The following is a 26,754-nucleotide window of genomic DNA, read 5'->3' as shown; positions in this document are numbered from 1 at the left end:
CAACTTATCTTTAAATCTAAACGACACTTAAATTTCAACGTACGGCTTTTTTTCAAGTCTCTAGACTGATTCTGTTGCATTAACATGATCTTTTCTGGGTAATTGACAAGAGGGGCGCGCAGGCAATAACTACCTTGAACCCAATTAACCAAGGAATGGCAATGAATTTAGATTGTTGCAAAGAAAACAAGCTGTATTTGTAACGAGTTTTGCGATCGACGAGAATATTGGATGTAGTCATTTTTATAGTATATAACTAATTATATATAAATAAGCAATTCTTATATAAAATTATTGAATAATAACCTTGCATATATATATATATATATAAATTCTACTTAATAGCCTGCATAAACTACGTACGTACACATCTGTTGATGAAAAAAAAAATTCTTCTACTCAACAACCCAACAACCGTAGTGGTACTGTCCGTGGTGTAGGACTGCTAGCTGAGTTTATATACGGTATGAGATGAATAAAAGTCACAAATTATCAAATAGTCTTCCTAAATTCCGTTCGCATTTAATTCAATCTTCAAGATCAACAAGTCTCCATGTAAGCTGTGGACTTCTTCATTTTCTCCCACCGATATTCAAATTTCTGACTTTTCGAGCTCTCACGAGCTTCTGCTCAGTACTAGTTATCGCGTCATAATTACTGGTATATTTCTACAAAAGTACTAGTATAATATAGTACTGCAATAACAGTACTCCAGTTCTCCAAACATTGGACCCAGCTTTAACATTTGAAAAATGGGAAATAGCCAACCGGCCTCTTGTTTTTTCCTTTTTCTCTCTCTCTCTCTCTCTCTTTTTTTTTTTTAATCCATATTATTTTTACAATTATCCTTTACTTTTCACAAGGATATTATCAAAGCTTCAAATAAACCGTGTTCGAGAATCGAAGGGGCATGTCAAAATTAGAAACAATATTGGGAGGGAGGGAAGGGAGTAATTTGTGATGCAAAACTCAAGCCGGTTGAGTCTAGAAATTTCAACAGGCCCCCACCCCATGAAAAAGAAAAACAGAAGAAAAAATCAACGGCATGGCCACATGCATGATATGTACTAGCTAGCTAGCTAGTCGTGTGTATATATATATATTTATATATATATATATATATATAGAGAGAGAGAGAGAGAGAGAGAGTACCCGATGCTAGCTTTAACTAAAACCAAGAGTACTCTAGCTCATGACTACTCATTCCTAAAGTTGATGAGATCATAACTTAAACTTTAATTAACTTGGATGATGAAGATCACCTTTTCAAAGTCTACAGATCATCATCAAGATAACATATACGTATAGACTGATCTGATACGTACCATTACTGCCATGTGCGCATCCATTATTAATTATATATACGTACGTACGTACGCCCGGCCATTGAAACATATCTGAAGTTTTTTCCAAACAAAATTAATTTATTACTAATTCAGAGAATAATTAAACCATGCACTATATATATATTAATTCGGCTTCCAAATATTACTCAGATCGACATTCTTTTGATCAATAAATTAATTCGAATAAACTCTAATGATGAAAAGCATATACACGGGCTCCATTTCAAGAGTACTACGTACTACTAATCCATGACGTGGAACACAAGTATAATATTGAGCACTGCTAGGATTAATAGAAGATGATTGATCTAACATATATAATACTCTAAATTTTTAATTTGTCCAACACAATACTAATTTCAATGCAGGTAGAAGCAAGATCAGGATAATTAAGAAACAATATTTAATAGAAACATGCAAGAGATAAAAAAGAGGGAGTGGTATTCAGGTCGAGTGATCAAAGAGAATTTGTATAATCTGTTAATCTAGTATTTGGATTGAATGTACAAATTAGGTACTGGCGGATCGGATCATCCCATGCATGCATACTATCCAAGATGAAAATTAAATTATCCTTAATTAATTCTTTATAACAATTCTTGTTAATATATAAAATAAAAAATAAAAAAATATATCTCTTCCTATCAACTTAAGTTTTTGGGATAAGTGCTGATTTTACATGGTATCAGAGCAGATGCCTTGAGTTCGAACCCGCCTAACTCTACACTCTACCCTATTTAATTAAATATTTCACCTGTTGAGCCACCTATTGAGGGAGAATTTGGCTCACACGTGAGGATGAGTGTTAATATATAAAATAAATAATAATAAAAATCTACCACTTCCTATCAACTTGAACTTTTAGGATAAGTGATGATTTCACAATTCTAATGGACTTCGACCATAACTTTCATGCCACTAGCCTAGACTTGTTATAAGGAAGACATCAAATGAATCAGGATCACGTAGCTAGCTAGCTATATCAAATTAAGAAGTTGAGATATATATAGAAATTAAGTGAAATATATTATTATATAAATATTCGATCTGATCAGTTCTGGTACGTACTTTTGTTGCGCAGGATTTGCATGTAATACATGATCATGTTCAAAGTGGGCATACTGACCCAAACAATGTGGTCCTCCTTGCACATTAATTGGAATATGAGGTTTGAAACTTGGTCACAAAGATGCATGCACTGCGCATATATTTTTAATTTGAGTTGATCTACATGAGATCACGTTTGTTTACATATATATATATATATATATATATATATATATATATCCGAGTTCGTGTTATACGTATTCAATGCCTGCATGATCATTTCAATACATGGAGAAAGGCAATCTATACGATCGATGTATATATCATGTGTCATGATTAGTTGAGGGATCGAGGACGACGTTGTTGGATGAGAACTATTTGTTTTTTTTTTTTTTTGAGAAAAGATAAGAACTAATTAATTAAGTTGGTCTTTGAGTTTGAACTCATGTAGCTCAAGTGGATTCACATGCATGCTTAATTAACATTTATATATAACAAATGTGCGAACAGTAGTACATGATGATCAACAGCCAAGCTAGCTATATTATGTTTATGGCCGCTGGTCAATTTATAGCCGATCGACCGGAACATACAACCATTTAAAACATGCCCTACGCGGGACTAGCCATCAGCTGCATGCCCATCCATTAGACCATTAATTAATTAATGTACTTACAATTTCAGGTCTTTATATATATATATATATATATATATATAAGTGATAATTGGCATTAATTATATATAATTACATGGTGTAATTTCGAGTCAAATTTTTTAGATCTTCAAATATTTAAAGTATGTACTCCTATAACTTTTATTGAAGGGCAGCATTAAAATACTATAAGTCATATTTTTATATGTTTTTCTATTTCTCTCTGGCTCTCAAATTTATTCAAACTCGGAAGAACTCTTGAATATGATCATTTTTTTTTTGGTGCCTCCATTTTATATATACCAATCAACTGGGCGGAACTACCCTCCAAATTTTTAAAATTTGATGAAAATTAGGTTTTAGAAGGTATTTTTATAAAGTAGATTATATAAAAATTAATATTTAGCTCCCCAAAATTATTTTTTCTTAACTTATTAACCCCCCATACTAGATTTTCTGGTTCCGCCCCCGCCAATCAAAGTGTTTTACAAGTCTGACCGGCCACATTGTTTTTGTGCTTGGTATATATAAATAAGATTAAGACTAGCAATTATGAATCTTCTTTCGGTAAAGATCAATTAGCTAGAAATTCTTCTATATATTCAAGAATTCCGGCCTTTTCCTATTTTCCCCTTTTTTTCTTTAAAGAGATATAACTTAGAAGAGAGAGAAAGGGACAAAAGCCTAGAGGAAGCAATTGAAATGCATGTTGTGGACCATATATCTCGTATAGTTATTAATCTACTTAGCAGGCCTACACCACACACCTGCTGAGTAGAATAACTCTTTGATTTTTTTTTTGTTTCTCTCAACATATGTATGGTGCAGACCAGTTATTAAGTATAATTTTTCTATCTCATAATTTACTTGGTATATATAATTCTTGACAGTATATTAATTGGAGTGCTTTAATTTACAAGCCATCTTCGAATCAACTTATAATTATCAAAAATTGACTCATGACGTACATTTCAATTCAGCTAACGTGGAACTCAATTGTCACATGTTAGCTCTTTATTATTTCACACGTGTAGTAGTATTGACCACGTCACATATTGTGCGGTGTCAATTAAAGGGATTTAATTATTTAATTGCGAGTTTCTGAAGATCTAGAAACGTATTGTTTTCGCAATCATGGTCTCTAGCTATATAGGACCAAAGCCTATTTGTGTACATATAGTTATTTTCGGGTGCATCCTCTTCACTAATTTGGATGTTATTTTTAGTATTACCCGTGTAGTTGTTTTTCATTTTTGCTTGGTCTGACTTGATGGACCGTACCAAACAAACCCACAACATCATGACAACAGTACCACTCCGATCGATAAAAAAGGCTACGAATCATTTGAACCTTCAATTGATCATAGAAGCTGTAAACAGCTTCCCTCGATCTGTCTCACATCAGGATGATCATGAGCCTATAAATATATGCCTAAACCTTTCAAAAGTTTCAGTACCCTCAATTGAAATATATACAAATTCCTGCAACATTAACTCATTAGAGAGGCCGATATATATCAATCATGAAGAACTCCGGAAGATTTATCGTGTTGTTTTTGGTCCTGTTTTCATGTCTGCTATCCCTTTCTGAAGGTGCATTTATATATATGTAGTGTCGATATTGCTTGTTTTTAGGTTTTTTTCTGTCATTGATGTACATGATATATATAATATATTTGGTAAATGCAGGAAATATAAAATATTGCCCAGCAGAGATGAAGGCTCAAGGCCAATGTAGCGGCATGTTTGGAGCTGCCGATTGCTTCCATCAGATGAGGGCCATATACGGAGAAGCCCCATCTCCGCCTACAAATTGCAAATGCAATCCCATTCCCAACGATCAGCAGAATTACAAGTGCAAATGCGATGTTGCTTGTTAATGCGCGCGCACTGCAATAGCTAGCTAGGTGTGTGCATGCCGCCGTCTCATGCATGCTTACCATTAATCTGATCAATATTAATGATCGATGCATGAATTCATGCATGTATCATCGTCGATCTTAATTTGTAACTTCTTGAATATTGTCTAAACTTATTGATATGTATAACAATAATGATTGACGTCTCTTCTCACACAAATTAACATAATTGGATATTAATTGTCATCCTTTACTATATATATACACACACACACACTAATGATACACTTACAACTATTTATACAACTATATATATTTTAAATTAAGGGTAATTCTGTAAAAAATACGTTGCTTTTTCAGGTTATTTTTTAAAAATAACCCTTATTTAAAACTGAGTTGTATAAAGAATTATGAAAAAGCTTCTAATTTATCTATCATTATATATATATGTGTGTGCGCTCTTATGATTATGATATATATCATGTTCGAAGTATTATTTGTGATTGTTATTAGTTTATGGAAAGATAATATACATTCCCTATAATTTTTTAAAAAAAAATACAAAATACGCCTATTGAATTCTAGAAAATAAAAGGAAAATAATTATGTTAAAAAAATGAGTTCAAACAATACCATAACTTATGCCCGAGTGAATCCATGGAAAGTTAAAACGTTGTTAACATCCAAATTCTAAGAATGCACATAACGGTATACCTTTTCATTTGGTTTATTTTACTCAAATTACCACAAATTCTAATTAATAATTCTTCATTAATAACCGCAAAACATGATTTATATTTGTTCGGGAAAAAAATAACATCAATTATGATTTCCAACTTTAATTTAGTACTTGAAATCTCTTATCGGACATTACAACAAATTTGCCCATTTCCCACAAGTTCTTTTTCTAAGAAATAAGCAGGTGGAAAATACTTACCTGATGTTACAAACACCGTATGTGGAAAAAAAAAAATCAACATTTCACCACGAAATCACGTTCGCGCGACGACCAAAAAGTCGTCAGTAAAACTAACTTTTTGCGACTACTTCATGTCGCCGAAAATAAGTTTGTTGTATAAGACAATTAAATCACAGTATTAGCGAGAATATACTAACTTTAAGTCTACCGTATAAGACAATTAAATCACAGTATTAGCGAGAATATACTAACATTTTACGGCGACTTCAAATAAGCATTCCATATATGGCACTATATTCTGAGCATTTGCTCTCTATTGGGAGGACTTATCAACAATTGCTTATCTGAAGTTTTATTTTAATGAGCATGGATGGATTACAAATTTTTGCAGGGATATGATACTGATAAGTTAAATTTTGAATTCTTTGTTAAAAAAGGAAACAAAGTTCGAACTCTTGCTTGAATAATGATCCTACAAGTTAGTATTTCTTTGTACACTTGCAACTGATCATTATAGTTTCTTGATAATGGTATACTCACAGTTTGTTTTGAATCTCCAATATTTGTATATATATTTTTAGCTTATATTGATTATTTTTTACTCAGTCTCATCTTTTTTTGCTTTTACATTTTTTTTTTTTGAATTCTTCTAGCATTTTCTGTGAATACATCTTGCGACAAATACTATTTTTTGCTGAAAAACATTTTTTTTCCACCAAACTAATACCCACCAATACCTAGCGATGTAATTGGTCATATTCTCACAAGCAATGATGAATGTAAACGTGCTTTTGCGGCGAGCTTAGTAGGCTATTGCCGCGGGATTTTTCATGAGAATAGCCTGGTATTTTCCACGACTTTGATATTTTATATAAAATACTTTTTGCGGCGACTTATATCCCACGACTCCTCTACGAATGAAATTGGTGGGAATAGAGTTTTTCCCAAAAAAATGATGCTTTTTGCCACCAAAAGCATTCATGGAAAAACATGGTATTTCTTGTAGTGGGAAAAGTATGTGTGGTTTTTGTTTTTTCCTGTTTTCTTTTTTGTAAGTAAAATTATAAGAGTAACTGCATCCAGATGCCTATACTATTAAATTTTCTAAATTTTAGAAAAAAAATTGAACTTTTTTACAAAAATTCCTCTCCATCCAGTTGCCTATTTCAGAAAAAGGGTTTAAGATTTAAACAATGGCTCCCTAAATATGAGAGCTGCTATTCATCTTTAAATAATTTTTTATAAATATTTTATTCTAACTCATAAAACAAATTATTCTTCCAATCATCTATATTTTCTCTTATCTTCATATTTGTTATAGTTGAAATTTGAAAAAAAATGTCACCATTGAGATCATTTTTTAAAAAAGAAAACTGACCATTTATGAAAATATGATTTTTTTTTTAATATTATTGTTATGAAAGTACTGATTTTAAAAATATTATTGTTTAGAGGGATAAGAAGTTTTAAAAAAATTTGTTACAGATGAAAGATACAAAATATGGGTACAAAAAATAATTAAATAATTACGAAATTTTGAAAACAATAAGTTAAAATTTTTTTCTTCCACTCTTTCACCGAAAGAAAAAAAAAGTAGTCATAGATGTACAAATAAATGAGTAGAAAAAATAATTAAGAAAGAATAAAAAATATTGTTTTAATATAATAGAGAAAGAATAGGGAGTAGGAATGTATAAGGTTTTGGAAAGATAAGTAATATCTAGGGAAATTTTTGTTTGGACTAAAATTTGAGAAAAATTTTGTTCATTGGGATGTGAATGCTCTAAAAGGCTAAAATTGAAACAAACACAGCAACACATTAAGGCCCGTTTGGAATTTGGACTCAATTCAGTTCAGTCTAATTTTAAGCTAAATCTAAAGTTAAAATACTCAACTCTCAAATCATTAAATTCATCTCAACTCAAAACCTCTTTACACGTGAGACTCACAATTTTTTTGAATTCAACACCTTTCTACACGCAGGACTCACAACATTTTTTAACTTCTCATAAATATATATATATATATATATATAAACTCATTTTGATATCTAAATACATTTAAACTCATCTTAAATAGGTCTCATCTAAATACAGAACTGATAGGTTTTCTTCATGGGCTTCGGTACATTGGTTTGTTGGGTTTTTGTTCTGTGGAGATTGAACTCGATTCCATGCTTGTGCTTAACTGGTTGAGGAATCAGAGATGTGGCCTTTCGTACATGAAAGATTATTGGGATGAAATTCAGAGTCGTATAGTTGGTCTTAATGTTTCTATTATTCACTGCTATAGAGAATGTAACTCGGTTGCTGATGGATTTGCTAAAATGGGTGCTAAGGGTCACACTGGCACTTGGTTTTCTTTATCTGAGCTGCCTGCTCCTATTAGAGGTAATATCCGGTTGGATAGAGGGGGTCTTCCTTATCTCCGGAAAACTCGAAGACGTTGATAGTTGATTTAGAGCGTTGGTTTCTCCAGGTATGTTTCTTCCTCTGCTATCAGTTTAATTTTTTCTTACTCTATGCTTGTGCAGGTTTCCCTCGCAGGGTTTTGATCTTGTGTTATTTGCTTTAATTTTTGTTTCTTGGTGTCTTTTGTATTGTGGTTACGTTTATTTGATTTTTTTGGAGACCTGGTTTTGGTTTTTCTCTTGTAGCCTTAGGTCTCGGGTTGTAACCACGGTATTCCTCTGCCACAAGAGAGGATTTATTAATAAAATTGAGACGGGGCTGCTACGTGGGTAGTTTCCGGCTCTTCTTAAAAAAAAAAAAAAAAAGATCTCACAAAACTCATTTTATCATCTCAATTTACTATATTTATATAGGATTCAATACATCTCATTTCAGCTTAACATTCAAACGGGATAAAACAAAACCGAAAACAGATCAAGTCGGCAAGGAGAGTAAATAGAGAGTTCCTCGGCCACCAGCTTAAACATCAAAATAAAACTAAGGCCTTAAATAAATTCTCTGAAAGCCCATGTCTTATTCAAGGGCCTGGGAACTATAATTAATTCGGCCTGAATCATTATAGTTCTTTGACCCAATTGAAAGGAGTAGAAGTATTCTAGAGTTCTTTGACCCAAATCTAAAATTTAAAGTTGCGAGAGATAGATAGAGACATGACATGAATAATATAATACTTATTAAGCATTTAAGGGATGTTTGGATACATAGATTAGACATGAAGTTCTTGAGATTTCATTCATAAACATCACTCAAATTTGAAACTTTTATTTAGAGTCAAATTTTTAAGATCTTCAAATATTTTTTATAATCGGCCTACAACTTTTATTGATGGGCAGCATTAAAATACTATAAGACATATTTTTATATGTAATTTCTCTTTGGCACTCAAATTCCGATTCAAACTCGGAAGAACTCTTAGAATATGATCATTTCTTTGATCTGGCGCCTCCATTTTATATATACCAATCAAAGCGTTTTACAAGTCTGACCCGCCACATTGTTTTCGTATGTGCTTGGTATATATATATAGAGAAATTTTATTTACAGTCTTCAAGTGGAGACTGCATGTACAAGCACATCATTAAATGAGAGAAAACATAATTTTAGGAAAGATAATTTTATAATTTTAAAAAAATTTAAAGTCAAAATAACCTAAACTTACATTGCAGTCCTCAAATGAAGACTGTACCTAGCATTGCTCATATATATAGCTAGAATTTTGAGTCTTCTTTCGGTAAAAATAAATTAGCTAGAAATTCTTATATTCAATTAAAGGGATTTATTTAATTGCGAGTTTCCGCAGATCTAGAAACGTATTGCTCTTGCAATCATGGTCTCTACCTAGCTAGGACCAAAACCTAGCTATTGGAGTATTGCCCGTGCAGTTGTTTTTCATTTTTGCTTAGTCTGATTTGATGGAGCAAACAAACCCACAACGTCATGACAGCACCACTCCGATAAAAAAGGCTACGAATCATTTGAACCTCCAATTGATCATGAGCAGCTTCCTTCTGCCTTCTAGACTCTCCTCGATCTGCTCACATTAGGATCATGAGCCTATTAATATATGCCTAAACCTTTCAAAAGTTTCAGTACCCTCAATTTAAAAATATACAAATTCCTGCAACATTAATTCATTAGAGAGAATATATATCAACGTCCATGAAGAACTCCGGAAGATTTATCGTGCTGTTTTTGGTCCTGTTTTCATGTCTGCTATCCCTTTCTGAAGGTGCATATATATATGTAGTGTCGATATTGCTTTGTTTTTAGGTTTTTTTCTGTCATTGATGTACATATACATAATATGTTTGGTAAATGCAGGTATAAAATATTGCCCAGCAGAGATGAAGGCTCAAGGCCAATGTAGCGGCATGTTTGGAGTTTCCGATTGCTTCCATCAGATGAGAGCCATATACGGAGAAGCCCCATCTCCGCCTACAAATTGTAAATGCAGTCCCATTCCCAACGATCAGCAGAATTATAAGTGCAAATGCGATGTTGCTTGTTAATGCGCGCGCGCTGCAATAGCTAGCTAGGTGTGTGCATGCCGCACGCCATCTCATGCATGCCCAACATTAATATATCTGATCAATATATATTAATGATCGATGCAATAATTCATGTATCATTGTCCATCTTAATTTGTAACTTCTTGAATATTGTCTAAAATTATTGATATATAATATATATATATATATATATATAACAATAATGATTGACGTCTCTTCTCGGGCAAATTAACATAATTGGATATTAATTGTCATCCTTTACTATATATATATATATATACACACTAATGATACACTTAAAACTATTTATACAACTATATTTTAAATTAAGGATATTTTCGTAAAAAATATGTTACTTTTACAAGTTATTTTATAAAAATATCATTTATTTAAAACTAAGTTGTATGAAGCTAGGGTTGTGAAAAAGCTTATAATATATGTATAATTATATATATATGTGTGCGCGCGCGATTATATGTATGATTATGATATATAGCTTTGAAGTATTGTTTGTGATTGTTATTATTTTATGGAAAGATAATATACATTCCCTATAATTTTAAAAAAATATACAAAATACGCCGATTGAATTATAGAAAATAAAAGGAAAATAATTATGTTAAAAAAATGAGTTCAAACAATACCATAACTTTTGCCCCAATGAATCCATGGAAAGTTAAAATGTCGTAAACATCCAAATTCTAAGAATGCACATGATAACGGTATACCTTTACATTTGGTTTATTTTACTAAAATTACGGCAAAATCTAATTAATAATTAATCATTAATAAGGGCAAAACATGATTTATATTTTGTTCAGAAAAAAAAAACGTGAATTATGATATCCAACTTTAATTTAGTACTTGAAATCTCTTATTGAAAAAGTATGTGTGGTTCTTTGTTTTTTCTTGTTTTCTTTTTTTGTAAGTAAAATTATAAGAGCATCCGCATACCATCAAATTTCTTAAATTTTAGTAAAAGAAATTAACATTTTTACAAAAACAACTATCCTTCGGCCGGTTGCCTATTTTATGGAAATGGTTTACTATTTGAACAATGGCTCTCTAAATATGAAAAAAATGTCACCATTGATATCATTTTTTTTTTTAAAAAGCTGACCATTTGTGAAAATATGATTTTTTTAAAATATTATTTTTATAAAAGTAATGATTTTAAAAATATTATCGTTCAGAGATATAAACAGTTTTTTTTTTTTTAAAAAAAAAGTCATTATAGATGCAAAATAAAAAAATCTGGGTACAACAAATAACTAAATAATTACGAAAATGTGAAAAAAAAAGTTAATAAATTTTCTTTCGCTCTTTTTCCGAAAGAAAAAAAAGTAATTAAAGATGTACAAATAAATGAGTAGAAAAAATAAAAAAAAATACAAAAATATTATTTTGATAGAATAAAGAAAAAATAGGGAATGAGATGTAGAAGCTTTTGGAAAAATAAGTAAAGTCTAGGAAAAGATTTAGGAAAAGATTATTTTTAACTAAAATTTGAGAAAAATGTTGTTGATTCATATGTGAATGCTCTAAGTAAAAATTCAAACAAACATAGCAACGCATTAAAACAAAGAAAGCTTCCAGCCGGTCGGGTGAATTCTTCATTTTTACACCAGACATTAGACAATAAGGATTTGTCATGTAAGCATTGCAACAAACACAAGTTTATACTCACATGCAGTAGATTATACTTTGGGTATTTGCTTTTCAGAGTCGCTTCTAAACGGTCCGTCCGTTTTTAAAGGAATAATAGCCATCCAATAGTTAACCGTGCTAAAACTCATGCGCACAATATAAAATTGCAAAACACTGATTGAGATAGAAACCATTCATTTGTTGCCCCTGAGGAATCAAATCTTGGGTGAACTGAACGTTGAGCTTTCGTTTATTTTCAGTAAAGATCCCATCTCATTATTATAATCTTTTTAAATTTTTATATAAAATAAAATAAATAATTTAATTTTTTTAAATTTAAAAAAAAAATAATATTAAAAAATATATTTTAACAATATTTTATTCAACTTTTTCACTTTAATCTCAACTAACTCATTTCTAAAAATAAACAAGCCCTGATTTTTCTCCTCCGATCTCGTTCCTTTGGTCTCCAACAATGCCTCTCATTTTCCTTCCACCCTCCTCCCCTAATGTTCGCTCTCTGCAAGTGGGGCGCCAATCTCTCCAGTGAAGTTTGATCGAGAAATTTTGTGCCCATGTCACTCTACAAATTTGCTTAGAATTTGAGGGAAAAGAAAAATAATAAAGAAGCCTTCGAGGTTGAATGTAATTTTGGTTCCCAAAAACTTTCTCACACTTAAGGCTCATTTCGATTTGGCTACACAGCATTTTATAAATGATTCTCCGTTCAGGAACACGATTTGGGTTATGGGTTCTGTATGGTTTTTTGTTTGCAACTACGTGCTCTCTACTTTTGATTTACTTCTCAGATTTATATTCAGGTACGTTTTTGTTTCCATTCTTGTGTGTTGGATAGTTTCTCAGGCAAATTATTCGAAAAACTTTCAATAGGATGATCCAAATGGTTCAAGTGATTCTCATATTGATGGATTTAGAGAAGAAGAGATAGGTTTTAGCTTACAGATAAGTAAAAGTGGCGACAAAAGTAATGGTCTGGGTTAAGCTCCGTCGGGGGTGTCAAGTTGCCGACGGGACGAGTGTGGGGGTCGAGATCCTTTGGGAATGGGATGGACTGGAAGACGAAGAAGTAAGGCACGAGAGGCCTGTATGGGGGTTTCGTCGGGTGTAGGCAAATGCAGATTAAGTAAAATAAAATGCATACGTGTCATCCAATTATTGAAGATGGACCGGTCTGCAGGTATTCTCTTTACTTTTCTATCTCTTCCCTCTCTCTCTCCCTCCCTCCCCCACCCTGTTGCCTGCAAGCCCTCCTCTCTCTAAAATATTCTCTCTCCAAGCAAATACGCTATCCTCTGCAAAAAACAGAGACTCCGATTGTCTCCAAGCAAATACTTGCTTGGAGAGAGAGATTACCCTTTACAAAACCAAAGACCTTGACTCTAGAATAAAAACCAAATGGAAAAACAAAAATAAATCAATAACTCAATCGATCTCTTTATGTCAGACCCAACAAAATCCTCCAACATTTTTAGCACCCCGGTCCTCCCTAAACCATCGAAAGTAAACCAAGTAGACAAAAAGGGTATACATAGAGGTTTAATGGGCTTCTTTTTTTACGGGGTTGGTATACAAAAGTAAAAGAACTCAAATTATGCAGCTGTTGGATCTTTGGAGCTCGAGGGAGCGTATAAAAATGGCTGAAGAAGGTCAGGGAGGAGGGCCATATCCATTATCCTGGCAGATCATGAGGCCACTGACCTGGTTTTCGGTAGGTGTAAACCAAAATCAGAGTATTTGCTTGGAGAGAGAGAGAGAGAAAAGGGGGGAGGGAAGAGATCGAAAAGCATATACCAAAAGTCTAATCTACTGCATGTGGGTGTAAACTTGTGGTTGCTTCAATGCTTACATGGGTAGATCCTCATTAGCTGGTGTAAAAAAAAGGAGAATTCACTCGAGCGGCTGGGAGCTTAAACATCCTAATAAACAGATGCAAGTCGGTAAAGGAGAGTATTCTTCGGCCGCAAGTTTGGAAGATAGATAAAAATCTTATCTTTTGTTTTATATTTAAAATATTATATTTTAATATTATTATTATTTTAAAATTTAAAAAAAATATATTAAAATTTAAAAAAATTAAATTATTTATTATATTTTATATAAAAGAATATGAGATGAAAATTTTATATTTTATCTTGTGTCTTAATTTCCAAACACTAAAATTAAGGTCTTAAATAAATGAGTAATGCTAGATATAAATTTTAAATAGGCAAGTTTTATATAAGTTTTTTATAAAAAAAATGAGTTTCATTAATAAAAAATAATTTTTTTATATTTTTTTAAGATAAGTTTTACTTTTTTACGAGAATTTATACGAAATTTATTTATTTAAAATTTTTACAAATAATTTCTTTAAATAAATTCTCTGAAAGCCCATGATGTCTTATTCAAGGTCCTAGGAACTACAATTAATTCGGCCCGAATTATAATGAACAACTTATAGCCCAAGCACGACATGAAACCAGCACGTGGGCTATTTTTCCTAATTAACCTACTCTCATTGCAATCAGTTGCAAATGTCTAAAAATTTCATAAAAAAAAGTTTACAAATGTTTAAGTGAAGAAGCGCAAGTTGATACGCTTACAATTGAAAGGAGTACAAGTATTCTAGAGTTCTTTGACCCAAATTTAAAATTTAATGCAGTGAAAGAAATAGATAGACATATAAAATGAATCATATAATATTTCTTAAACATTGAAGGAATGTTTGGATATATAAATCAAATATGAAGTTCTTGAAATTTCATTCATAAACATCACTTAAATTTCAGAAACAATTTTAATTTTTAAATTTTAAATTTTTAAATTTTTTATCTAATTATTATCTAAATATAAAAACCAATACAATTTTTATGAACTTAAAAGAAAAAACATAAAAATCAATACAATTTTTTTAAATTTAAAAACAAGAATTATATTAAAATAATTTTTTAAATTTATAATATTTTTATTCAGTATTTTATCTCTTATTTCTCAAAATTTAATTAAATATTTTAACTTAAATTATTTCACTATTATTTATAGAATATTGAATATTGAATATGTAAGTCAAACAATCTACTTTGGGAAGCTAATTGGCATCACAAGGACCGTCTCTTACAACAAGCTTCATTACTAATCTCATTATTAATATTTTTCTTAACCATGATTTAATTTGTATGTTATTTTCTAAGCAAGGTTGTACTGAAATTAAAACGAAAGATATAAGAAGAAGTGGGGTCCACAACAAAAATTCCACCTGAATTAACAAAGAGCCAAAGAGAAAAATCTTACTTATGAACTTAGGTTTCTTGAAGAAATCAAAGAGAAATCTAAAAATATTCACTACCTTATCCTTTAGATAATTAGAAAAATACAAGAAGATATGATTGATCGGATCTTTGACGCCCGGAACTGTACCCACATTATTCCGTATACACTATACCATATTTTAAATTTTAAATACCTCTAGTAGTCTTTGTGAGTCGGTCCAAAAGAAATTTCGATTTTCTACGGCGAGACCAGGGGCATCGCTCGTAAACACGAGGAAAACAAAGGGCAAATGTTATGCCCAACAAAGTCTTATTACCCTTCCTGTCCTAATAAACGCTACAGACACAGAAGGTTCGGCTTTCCAGTTTCTATAAATTCCATACCCCACCGGCTTTCCCAACCCCACGCCATTCTCATTTTATCCAGTTCTCGTTTCTTTCTCTCTCCTAGGGCTAGGGTTTCATTCTCTCTCTCTCTATCTCTGTGAGGCTTTGGTTCTTATTTTCTGTCCCTCGGAGATTCAATGGCGCAGCAGGAGGTCCATAACGGAGTAGCCGCTAAGGGAGCTGTCACCGACGCCTTGGTTTTCACGGCGGTAAAGCCGCAGCTGCTTGTGGAGGCTCCCAAGGCGAGCGACGCCATTCAGTTCTACAAGGCTGCGTTCGGCGCTGAGGAGCTCGGCCGTACCATGCACCCCAAGCGCAAAGCCGATCAAGAGCTCCCTCTCATTCTCTCTGCTCAGATGAAGCTCGGTGGCTCCACCTTTCTGGTCTCTGACTTCAGTGATGACTCTGCTGCTCCGTAAGCCTCTTTCTCTCTCTCTCTCTCTCTCGTTCTCGCTGCGTATATACTTTTTCCGAACATTCTTGTTTGTGCGTGTAGAGTGTCACTTTCCTTTGGATCTGTAGGCCTCATAGGCAGTTTTTTGCATTTTAATGGATCTCATTCAATTTTGTGTAAGTTTTTTACGATTTTTACTACAGAATATACTTGATTTCTCTGGTTTTAGATAGTCGTTCATATGCATGGCTCCTTATTCCATACTTTTTCTCGTCTTGATCTCTACGTTTATAGTACTATAGATCTCCACCTCTGGCTGGTTGTTCTGCGTCGCTTCCTTCTTAGCTTTCTTGCCGTTATGTTTATCCAGTTTTTTTCCATTTTCGTTGCCATCAGATGCCTGTGTCCTTTCTGCTGACTTGGTCAAATATGGAATTTACTGGAGTTTTTTTTTTTTTCCGGACTCTCGCCTCTGATCTAGTTTTGGTCTCCGTTATCTTTTAAATGTTTTTGTCCCTTAGTCATGTGTGTTGTCCGTTTTCGGTCCTCAATGTATGTTTAAGTCCGTTTGCTTTCTTTCAGAATCTTTTAGACATTTTATTTTGAAGTTTTTGCTCCAGTATGGTCCATCTATGGTCTAGCTTTTGCGTGGTTTCTTCTAGTTTGTGTTTTTTTTTTAATAATCTGTTGTTTATGGCTTTTGATTTTGTTCTTGTCGCTTCTTCTTTATGTTGGAATAAGCAAAAGATATCAACCTCAGCGATCTTATTATTTTGACCTAGAGATGAAATGAAAAATGTACTTATGCAAAGTTTTGACCAGTATAAATGGGCCACCGGAGCATGAAAGAGTTGAAGAAAGTAACATTTTCCTCGTATTTGCCCTTCGATATATGGTCACAAATATGATGGAAGTGGGTTTTTGAACAGGGCCAATGCAGAGGGGGCTGGAATTGTGCTCTGCCTGGAGACCGAGGACGTCAATGCTGCCATCGTGAAGGCCGTGAGCACGGGAGCCGTAGCTGTGGGTGAGATCGAAGAGGGCGACGGCGTGTGCGGAGGTGGGCGTGTTGGAAAGGTCAAGGACCCGTATGGCATCGTTTGGCTCATCAGCTCCCCAGCCCAGAAGAGCGCCGACGTGGTTGCCTGATTCCCCGTTCGATCAAATCGTCTCACTGCTCACCACCTGTCTCTGTTTTGTTGGCTTCTCCTTAATGCAGTCGGTGTGGGACCCCCCTTTTATCAGCAAAAAGTTTCTACGATTAGATGATATTTAGCGTTTCAGGCCTAGTAGTGAATATTTCGGTCATTTTGAAAAACGGAAACTCACTGGGAACGACTTTAACCGACTGTTGTCGACTAATTTGACTATTATTGCTTCTATTTACTCTGCTGCCTTTATTTAAATACTCGGCTACTTTTATTAGTTTATCTAGCATTTTTCCATTTATCATATAGCATCCTTTCTTTTTCCTACCCTTCTACTACAGAATAATCCACATTGCCCTTCTATTTGGTGAACAACATGATGAAAGGGTAATGGCGTCGTTTTACCCATGTGGATAAGTGGATATTTTGGATGGGGGATGGACGCGGTTGGCAATATTGTCTACCGGTAGTTTATTGTTACGCCTCGTTCCCCGGTACAATCTTTCCGTTTTTTATTTCTTAAATGTGTATTATTTGTCGACAAATAAATGGAATCGATATACCGGACCTATAGACAAGGGTCGTTGGGCAGCGTTACTTGGGAGGAAGTTGGAGGGACTGGACATTGTCGCTGGTTGTGTGGTAGCCACTTGTTCGTCGACACGTGTCCATTCTGGTTCGGAGGATTCGAAAATGGGTATTGGGGAGCAGTTGTCGCTTTTACTAGGGTGGTCCCAGAACTAGTAGGTTTCGGGAGTTGCGAACGAGAGGATCGAGTGGTAAATGGATCTCGTGACTCGTGTGTGCGATTGAGTTATTGGCAGGGGATTTAATTTATATAATTTAATACCTCGAGCTTTTTCTAGAAGAGTAATAATATAATTACACATTATACAATATATTGCTTTTCAATATTATAAAATAGGATATTTTTATAAGATATTTTATAAAAATATTTTTTATTCAAAATATAGTTGCTTAAATTATTGTAAAAAATATTAGTTAATTATTTTTTTTTGCTAGAATGTTTTTATGATTTGAGATTGAGTAAAGTTAGGAGCCGGACGTCTGAGAAGGCAGATTTACACCGATGATTTTGTAGTGAATGAAATATATATATTTGTTTGCAAGTAATGAAATCCTGTACCATCAGAGGAATTAGACGCTCCCCGCATTTTTTTCTTCTTCCCCCCCTCCATCCCTTCTCTCTCTCTCGAAACTCTTTCTCATCCCTCACACGCTCTCCCTGTGTCTCCCCTCAATCGATCTCTTTTAATTTGATTTTGAATTTTAGTAATCAACTTTTGCTCAAAATATCAGCTCTTTCACTCGTAAGTTTTGGACAGAGAGATGGGTTCAAGATGAACTGTGTGCATGTTAAATTCAATAATAAAAAAATAGTTCAGGTTTCGTAGTTAATGAAATTACTAAGTAGTTGTTTATATATTCTTGATGAAATGGAAATGGCTTAAAAGCCTCAACTATTGGAAGTTTCAAAATATTTCGAAATTGGTGTTCTCCCATTGGGACTTCAATATGTTACTATTCTATGAGAACTTGTAATCATAAACTGTTCAAGTTTGATGGCAATATTAGAGTGGATCCGCTATTGGGGCATCGCTTGAGCGGTTCACAATTTTTGGATACTCTAGCTTGAAATTAGTGTCAGGAGCAATTTGTAAGCTAACCTCTATGAAAATGTTGAGGATTTATAATTGCCCCATCTTATTACGAAGATGTGGACAAGAGATGTGAGTATTGGCCTAAGATTGCTCACATTCTAGAGCGGCACTTTTATTATCTTTATCCTCAATTGGAAAACATCATCCTTGACTTATCTAGGTATTTTTCTATCAATTTTATCTTTATTCCTACATCCACATTCTTCACATTCTACTTACAAATTCTATTTGCAGACACAATTTTTTGTAAAGGAGAAACAGAGGAGAGGCTGACGGACTGAGAGTTTGTTAAACAATCTAATTCATTGCGACTTCTACAAGTAAATAACTTGGTTATGTTTACCTCGCTTTCTTTATTGTTTTATTCTTTCCTATTCAAATAAATATTACCATATGCATGATTATTCATATCTAGGAGAAACAGTAAAAAAGCAAAAGAAGAGCAAAGAGAAGAAATATAGAAGGGGTAGCAAAGTAGATCGAGGATTGAACTTCAGAGGCCACAACATTGAGGTTGTGTAATTTCTTGACAACAATTTCAATAGGGCCTGCAAGGAAATAGGTGCGGGGAGAGAGGGAGAGGAAATCGGCGCTGCACAAGAGAGGGGTGAGAGGAATTGTTGCACGAGGGAGAGGGGAGAGGGGAGAGGGGAGAGGAATTGCTGCTAATGAGTGTGAAAATGAGTTTCCTACATGCAGGTGTGGAAAGGAGTTTCCTGCAACTCCTATGTGTCAAATTGTCATTGATGGGTGTAAAAATATGAAAGCACCCGACTTGTTTTTAGCTTTTCTCTTTTAAATTTGGATGGTTTTTTTTTTTTTTTCAAAACTTGAAAAGTTATAAGGTATTATTTTCCATAAATTTAGGCTGTGTGGATGGATGGATGGGGACACCTTTAGGGAAAATGCTCGTACGACTTATTGTGTTCAGCTCTTTGAGAATTGTTATAGACATAAAATAAATTTATAAATTGATATTACATAAAAAAAATTTACAAACTGATGTGATTTCATGAAATCCGTTAGCTCTACATTATAATAAAATTAATTTTATAATTTGACGTACCATATCAAGTTATATCAATTTGTGAATTTACTTTTGTGTAATTTTTTACGACTAAAATATTTTCCATAGATAAAAGCTCATGGTGCGAGTTATTGTTAAAATTTAGACCAATATCTTAATATCACGCATAAATCCAATATCTTACGATTTTCCTTCTTCCATCGTAAGATATTTTTTGCACATAAAGCTAGTTTTTGCTCCAAAAGTTTGATTTGTTTTGTTTTTCCAATTAAACGAACGGTCACGGTCCTACAGTGTAACTAGTATATGATTAGGATCTTAAAAGTACTTGTTTGGGCTTATCTCCCGTGAGAAGATCTGTTGGGCGTCTAATTATATATTAAGGATGCCCAACCAACTTATTTATACAGTCAATTATCTCTCTCTCTCTCTCTCTATATATATATATATATATCTACTTTTATTTTAGCCATTAAATTATTAATGTAATAATAATAATATAGTAATAATACCAATGCTAACTGAAATTCTAGTATTTCTATATTAATACCATTCTTTCAATCATTTGATGACACATTAGAGGATGATGGTAAAAATAATTAGGAATAACACTTCTAATTATTATAAGGTTTATTTGAAAGTGTTTTATAATTGAGCTTTAATAATTCAAGTGTTTTTGTATTAATAAAGTACGTTATGTAATCACACTTCTCTCTAAAGAGAAATGCTAAATGATTCTTTCATTTTGCCCTCTCATTTTGACTATTTTTTTATTTTTCTCTTAATGGTTTAGAAAGTGATTACTAATGAATTTATATTTTTTAATTGTTTAAAGATGTTTAAAAAATATTTATTGAATATTTAATGTTCTTAAAAACTTTAAATAACTCTTGACTTCATATGACTATTCCTCCTCAAAATACTCTTTAATTTCGGGTAAAAAATTTAAAAAGATCTTAATCACTACGGTAACTGCGTGTTGCAATAGAAAACGAATCTCACAAATCAAGATATATAACTGAGTTATGATCAGCAAGATTCCCATATAATTGGATCCAATCAAACATTAAGGTAATTTAGCATTAATCCCCTAATTCTCAAGTAGTACCTCTAGTTTAGCTTAGGAATTAAGCTGCCAAAAAGGCGGCGGAAGCATTTATACATGAACTAGTCAATATAATTTATCTCATGTCTTTGTTAATTAATTACAAGCAGCTTCTTCTTGCCCATATATGTCATTGCAGAGCAGACAAACAATCTAAAATTAATCCATCCCTTGGCAACCTCTGATTAATTAGCCCCTTTTAATGCCATTAACCTTGCAGCAAAAGAAACATGCATGCATGATCAGACAACATGCTAGCTCCAGTCAGTACCCATTAATGATGGTATCTAAGAACTTGAATAAAGCAGCAAAAGCTGAAGCAATATTCCCAAGGGGGAAAATGCATCTTATGATCAAGGGAACAAACCGCTTTAAGCATTAGAACCTTAATAATAAATGCATATGTTTCCCATCAAAACTCCCACTACCTCTTCACTTTGCATATTTTCAGCTTATTAGGACCCACGAAATTCTTCAACCATTGATGATGTTCGATCGATCTAGCATATCTGAAAGCAATTAGCATTTGGTTCCTTAAGTGATATATTAAAGCAATAATTTATAATGGAATATGGATCAGAGTTGCATGGATCGGACATGGCAACGATGATTGCCTTTGCTTTTTAATTCCACCCTCCTACCTCCTTTATTCTTTCTTTTTCATGCATATATCACACTCTCGTTTCATTTACCAAAGAATGTATCTTCATGTATTAATATTGCTTAATTTTCTTTCAACTTTAATATCAGTTTATACAATTATATATATTTTAAATTCATATATTTAGTTTTTTTTTTTTTGTTCTAAGATCTTAATTTTAATGGCCGTTCTGTCAGTCACTTGATAAAAAGGAGATTCCTATCAATGCGTTGTACTAAATAATTAAGCTTTTTTATGCACTATAAATATAGAGGCCGTATCACCCTTCTATATTTCAGTTCATTTAGCTATATACCTCCAACTTGCCTCTCCTTCTATCCCTTTCTTTTGCTATCTTTCTTGCTTTTTGAGTGCTCTCTCCATGGCTTCTCTCCAGGTGCTGACCTTTATCTCTAGATCTCTCCCTCTCTCTCGATCGTAATCGAAATTGATAGGCGTAGGGAGGCTAGCATTAAGTTTTGCCTAGCCTAGTACATACTTGTTATTTTGTCATAACAATATCGGTCTATGTTACGCAGTGAATGCATACGTACCCTGCCTTACATATATGCTACGTACAAAGAGGAGTTTAACGTCGGCCATAATATATTTGTAGAGTTCTCATGTTAAAGCTATCTTTTCTGCATGTTTTTCTATATAGGAAGTTATAAATTTACTCATCAGTGATTGTAGTCATCACTACAATCATATATATATATATATATATTATACTGTTCTCAAATCCTCGATCTTTACTTTGGAGGAATAGCCCCCAGATCGAGAATCGAGATGGGGTTGAGCAAACAAGACAACCACGATCATCTTGCTATATATATGAGCTCAGAAAGATGTTACGTACCGATCACGCATATTCATTAATGTGGAAAGACAAAACTTGTTTAATTAAATTAACTCATTCATGTTTAGCTGTGCAGTTTATGTAAAAGTTCTTGATAAATAAGATTTCAGCTAGCGCCTCTGATTGATTATAATCTGAGCTTTGAGTATCATTAATTATTCCTAATAGACTGTGTGATCTGGTGGAGTTTTAGGCTGATATTCCTACACCAGTGAAAGAGGTGGTGACTAAGGAAACAGAAGAAACAACACATGATGATGATCAGGAGTCTGCTGCCGTCGATCAAGATCAGGATTTGGCCACTAAAGATATAGAATTCATAGCTACTGCAGAGGAGACAGATCATAAACCTAAGGAAGTGGTTTTGCCCGATGATATAGAAGAAGATAGTGAAGTAGTAGCTGATGATCATGATGAAGTGGATAAAGCACCAGTGTCACCAATTCATGAGGAGGATTCAAAATGGACAGAGAAAATAGAACATGAAGCTGAAGATCAAGATGACGAGGATGATGAAGAGTATTGGTAATGGACTAGTCAAATGTCAATGCAAGTCCAAACTTTAGCTAAATGTGAGAAAAGGCCTCTACATTGGACTAGCTAATGATCAAAAGCTTAAGACTTGATGAATAGTAAATCTTAAGTCCTCTCCAAATATGGCTAGCTACTATTCACAATGGAAAGTAATATTTAATTATTTAATCACTTCCATCTCTCTTTGAATGGTAAAACATGCATGGTAAGCACATTATTTATATTAATTGATAGAGTAGACACATTATTTCTACAAACCATAAAGATCTAAAAAATATATAAATTGTATTTGCAAAAAAAAAAAAAAAAAAAAACATAATATAATATTATTATTTTAACTTTATAATGGCTAGTCTAATGTGGACTCACCTAGTCAAAAATTGATATTATAGTTAAAAATTAAGATTCTAGCCAAATTTTAGACTTGGCAATGGCTAGACCATTACCAATGCTCTTAGAGTAGTAAAATGAAGGAAATTACTACTTTTAGGTGCAAAAAGAAATAAAAGGTTCGTTAAGTATTTCTGTTGCTAAAATAGTGGCACGTACGTACTTTAGCATCTGTGATGATGGATGCTGTGATTTGGGTTAGAGCTTTTCATTAATTTCCTGTTTGAAAGTGTCTATAAGCACTGGTAATTTGGATCTTCCAAATATCAGATCAGAGTGATTTATTTGTATTTTCAGCCGATGATCGATATATAGACACTTTCCATGTTGTTGTCTTTTGTAATGTGTGTTGTTTGATGGTGTTTTAATTAATATTTATGATAATCATTGAATTTCGTCCCTAATCCCAGCGTGCATATATCGGATTTGATCATAAGCCATTTACAAGAATAAGTTATTTCATCAAGCGTTTCGGAGATTTCTTTTTATTATTATTATTTTTATTATTTCATATATATCTAAGAAAAAAGGTCATTTATTTATTTACTGGATGTTTATCATTTACGGCTCTTTGCATAATTAAATATATAGAACTAGAGAAGGTGGCTATTTGGAGGCAATTAAACAGGCCGCGTAGATCATATATAGTGTATATTTTTGTTTTCGCTCGCCAATTTAAAGTAAAAAATAAAATGATATTTCTTATTTGAGATTTTATGATTTTTAGTGAAATAGTTTGATGACATGTTTTTAAAGTTTTTTTTCATAGTATGCATGTCATGATATATAAGCGCCCAAATTATTTGAAAAAAACACAAAATTCTCATCTCATCATTACACCTTTTTCAAATCCCCATACAAAATATAATAAACAATTCAACTTTTTAAAATTCCAATACACCTTTTTCAAATCTCAAAACAATAATAATATTAAAACTTAATATTTTAAACTTCAAAACAAAACACAAAGTTCTCATCTCACCCCCCAAACCTACCCTAATTGTTTATGGTAATTCGTTTTTTGTTTTTGAAATAATCTGTACATGGACTTGTATATATAATTTTGAAAAATACTATTTATATTTTTACAGTGTACAAGTTCTGCACACATTTTTTTTTAATGTAAATCTAAATTTATATAAAAAAATTATTTTTTTAATAATATACCTAGCTACTTGAAAAGTGGCACAGAGAAAATAGTTCTATAATAATTGTTTATGATAATTCGTTTGGAACTTGGACTGAATTGAGATCAACTCAGTTTAATTTAATTTTAAGTTGAATTTAATATTCAAACACCCAAATCTCAAATTACTAAAATCATCTCAATTTTAAATATCTTTACACGTGAGATTTATAACTTTTTTCAACTCAACACCTCTTTACAAGCGGGACCGCAATCTTTTTCAATTTCTTATAAATATATTTAAACTCACATTAATATCTAAACTCATGTTAGGTGAGCTCTATAAAACTCACTCTATTATCTGAACTTACTATTATTCATAAAGAATTTAATTCAGTTAAACATCTAAATAGAGCTTAAATATGATAGAATCTGAAGATCGATCGAGTGATCCACTAGTTGTGGAGCTTATAGCCCAACAGGAAAGTGCTTGAACTCATTCGAGCAGCTCGAAGAGCTTACAAAGTTTTGGGTTTAGACCCATATAGTCTGTGGAGCCCAAATTGATTTCTCTACGAGCCCCAATATCCACTTGCTGGTTCATGAGGGACGGCCCAGTTTCTATTCAACAGAAGAGGGCCATGTGTGATGTGTCCATAGAGATTCATCCCCAGTTTGAAAACTGTTTGTGAGACTCATCAGATGATATCTGGATCAAAACATATATTTGGTGGGCCTTTTTTTTTGGGAAGGTACACTAAATTTTGTTAATTTGTTTGGGAAGTGCTACAATCTTAAAAACAACATTACCTAATTGTTAAGTTTATCTTAGATAAGTTTATCATTATCTAATTTATACAACGAAAGCTCAACTGCAAGGAACTAAGATTATTATTATTACTTTAGAGCGAGAAAGAGATCGTATATATGGCTGCAAGGTATAATAAATAAGATCGATAATGGTCTACCAACTTTTTTATTATTATTTTATTTACTCATTCACGTCTTCTATGAGATTTAGAGTGCGTTTAGATGTTAAAATGAGTTGAGTTGAGATAATAAAATATTGTTAAAATATGATTTATTATTATTATTATTATTTTAGAATTTAAAAAAATTAAATTATTTATTATATTTTGTGTTAAAATTTGAAAAAATTATAATAATAAATTGAGATAATTAAGAAGAATTTTAGATCCAAACAAAGCCTTAAAGAATATGTACCATGAATGATAAGTATTTAAATTACAGAGCATGGGCAGCTTCCCTTTATGAAGGGTGGGAGCCAATTAGTGATCATTCCATCCATATCCTCCTTTTTTTTTTTTTTATATATTATAATTATTATATATATATATAATATGTTTGTTTAAATTAAAAAATTGAAGTCGTACATCAATAGTACTCTATATTGTTTTTATAATATGGACAGTAAAATATTTCGAGTCCGATCCTTGCTTTCGCCTGTGTTTTCGCCTGTGCAAGCGCAGCTAGCAGCCCACCGCTCTTTCTAAAATGCAAACCAAATGAAATGAAGTATTATTATAAGAAAAATGATAAAAATACAATATTTTATATAATATTTTTTTTAAAAGAATATCTTATAAAATTAACATTATTTTATAAAAATATTCTTATTTAATAATATATATTGTGAAAAATATTAAGTATTTATGACTACTCTTACTGTAATATCATACTCTTTATGCACTGCTTCCGAGGCTGCAAGTCTGTCACAAAATGGTTCGAATCTCCATGACAAGGGAGCGAATCCATTGACTTCTGCCTTGGGCTAACCCCACCCTTGCTGCTCAAAACTAGCTCAAAACGCCAAACGAGGCCAGCTCCTTAACCTACCTTCATACTTCATTCTCTTCTCCATTACATTTTCTTTCTGTATTATTAATCTTTCTTTTATTATTTAGGCTGAAAAATAGGAATTCATCGGCACGGAATTGTCAAACTGTACATCCCGAAGGCCATACCCTCTCTGCAAACCCTAGTAGCTAGCTACTTATTCATATAGTATAATCCGTACGGCACGTCGTTTTTTAACTAAAATAATTCGTTTTTCTGGGTTTTGTCCACTGCAAGTTTGAACTTGGGGCTCTCGTAGATATTACATTCACCTACTGTTGACGTTGACCTAGCAAAGCTCTACTGTGTACCGACTTGTCAATGCCGATTAAATTACTCGACTTAACTTCGGTTTTGATCGAGGAATACTGTGGCAGTACACTACT

The 26,754-nt window shown here is 32.7% G+C and overlaps 2 protein-coding genes and 1 long non-coding RNA gene across 4 annotated transcripts; all 3 read left to right on the top strand.

Moving 5' to 3' along the window:
• Nucleotides 1-4,381: 4,381 nt before the first annotated feature.
• Nucleotides 4,382-5,111, top strand: LOC109003674. The gene is made up of 2 exons (XR_001998164.2): nucleotides 4,382-4,638; nucleotides 4,735-5,111. It is a non-coding gene; the product is annotated as an uncharacterized LOC109003674 (long non-coding RNA).
• A 10,447-nt stretch (nucleotides 5,112-15,558) lies between these two features.
• Nucleotides 15,559-17,427, top strand: LOC109003675 (uncharacterized protein At5g48480-like). Its single transcript, XM_018981920.2, has 2 exons — nucleotides 15,559-16,021; nucleotides 16,930-17,427. The coding sequence occupies exons 1-2, from the start codon at nucleotides 15,744-15,746 to the stop codon at nucleotides 17,147-17,149; spliced, it is 498 nt and encodes a 165-aa protein (XP_018837465.2). The 5' UTR covers nucleotides 15,559-15,743; the 3' UTR covers nucleotides 17,150-17,427.
• A 4,459-nt stretch (nucleotides 17,428-21,886) lies between these two features.
• Nucleotides 21,887-23,723, top strand: LOC109020286 (probable DNA-directed RNA polymerase subunit delta). 2 transcript variants are annotated; one of them, XM_019002719.2, is made up of 3 exons: nucleotides 21,887-21,999; nucleotides 22,655-22,978; nucleotides 23,450-23,723. In XM_019002719.2, the coding sequence occupies exons 1-3, from the start codon at nucleotides 21,985-21,987 to the stop codon at nucleotides 23,456-23,458; spliced, it is 348 nt and encodes a 115-aa protein (XP_018858264.1). In that variant the 5' UTR covers nucleotides 21,887-21,984; the 3' UTR covers nucleotides 23,459-23,723. The 2 variants fall into 2 exon arrangements, with proteins under 2 accessions (XP_018858264.1, XP_018858262.1); XM_019002717.2 differs by lacking the exon at nucleotides 23,450-23,723 and having other exon boundaries at nucleotides 22,655-23,166.
• Nucleotides 23,724-26,754: the final 3,031 nt, after the last annotated feature.

This window comes from Juglans regia, chromosome 14 (assembly GCF_001411555.2).
Source record: "Juglans regia cultivar Chandler chromosome 14, Walnut 2.0, whole genome shotgun sequence".
NCBI lineage: Eukaryota > Viridiplantae > Streptophyta > Magnoliopsida > Fagales > Juglandaceae > Juglans > Juglans regia.
The sequence above is the reverse complement of the archived record's forward strand: the minus strand, read 5'-3'. Positions and strand labels throughout refer to the sequence as shown.

Bases quoted from the DNA above. Each gene is read 5' to 3' on its own strand.
- LOC109003675 (XM_018981920.2), top strand. From the start codon at position 15,744: ATGGCGCAGCAGGAGGTCCATAACGGAGTAGCCGCTAAGGGAGCTGTC. The intron at 16,022-16,929 runs GTAAGCCTCTTT...GTTTTTGAACAG, and splicing joins AGTGATGACTCTGCTGCTCC to GGCCAATGCAGAGGGGGCTG.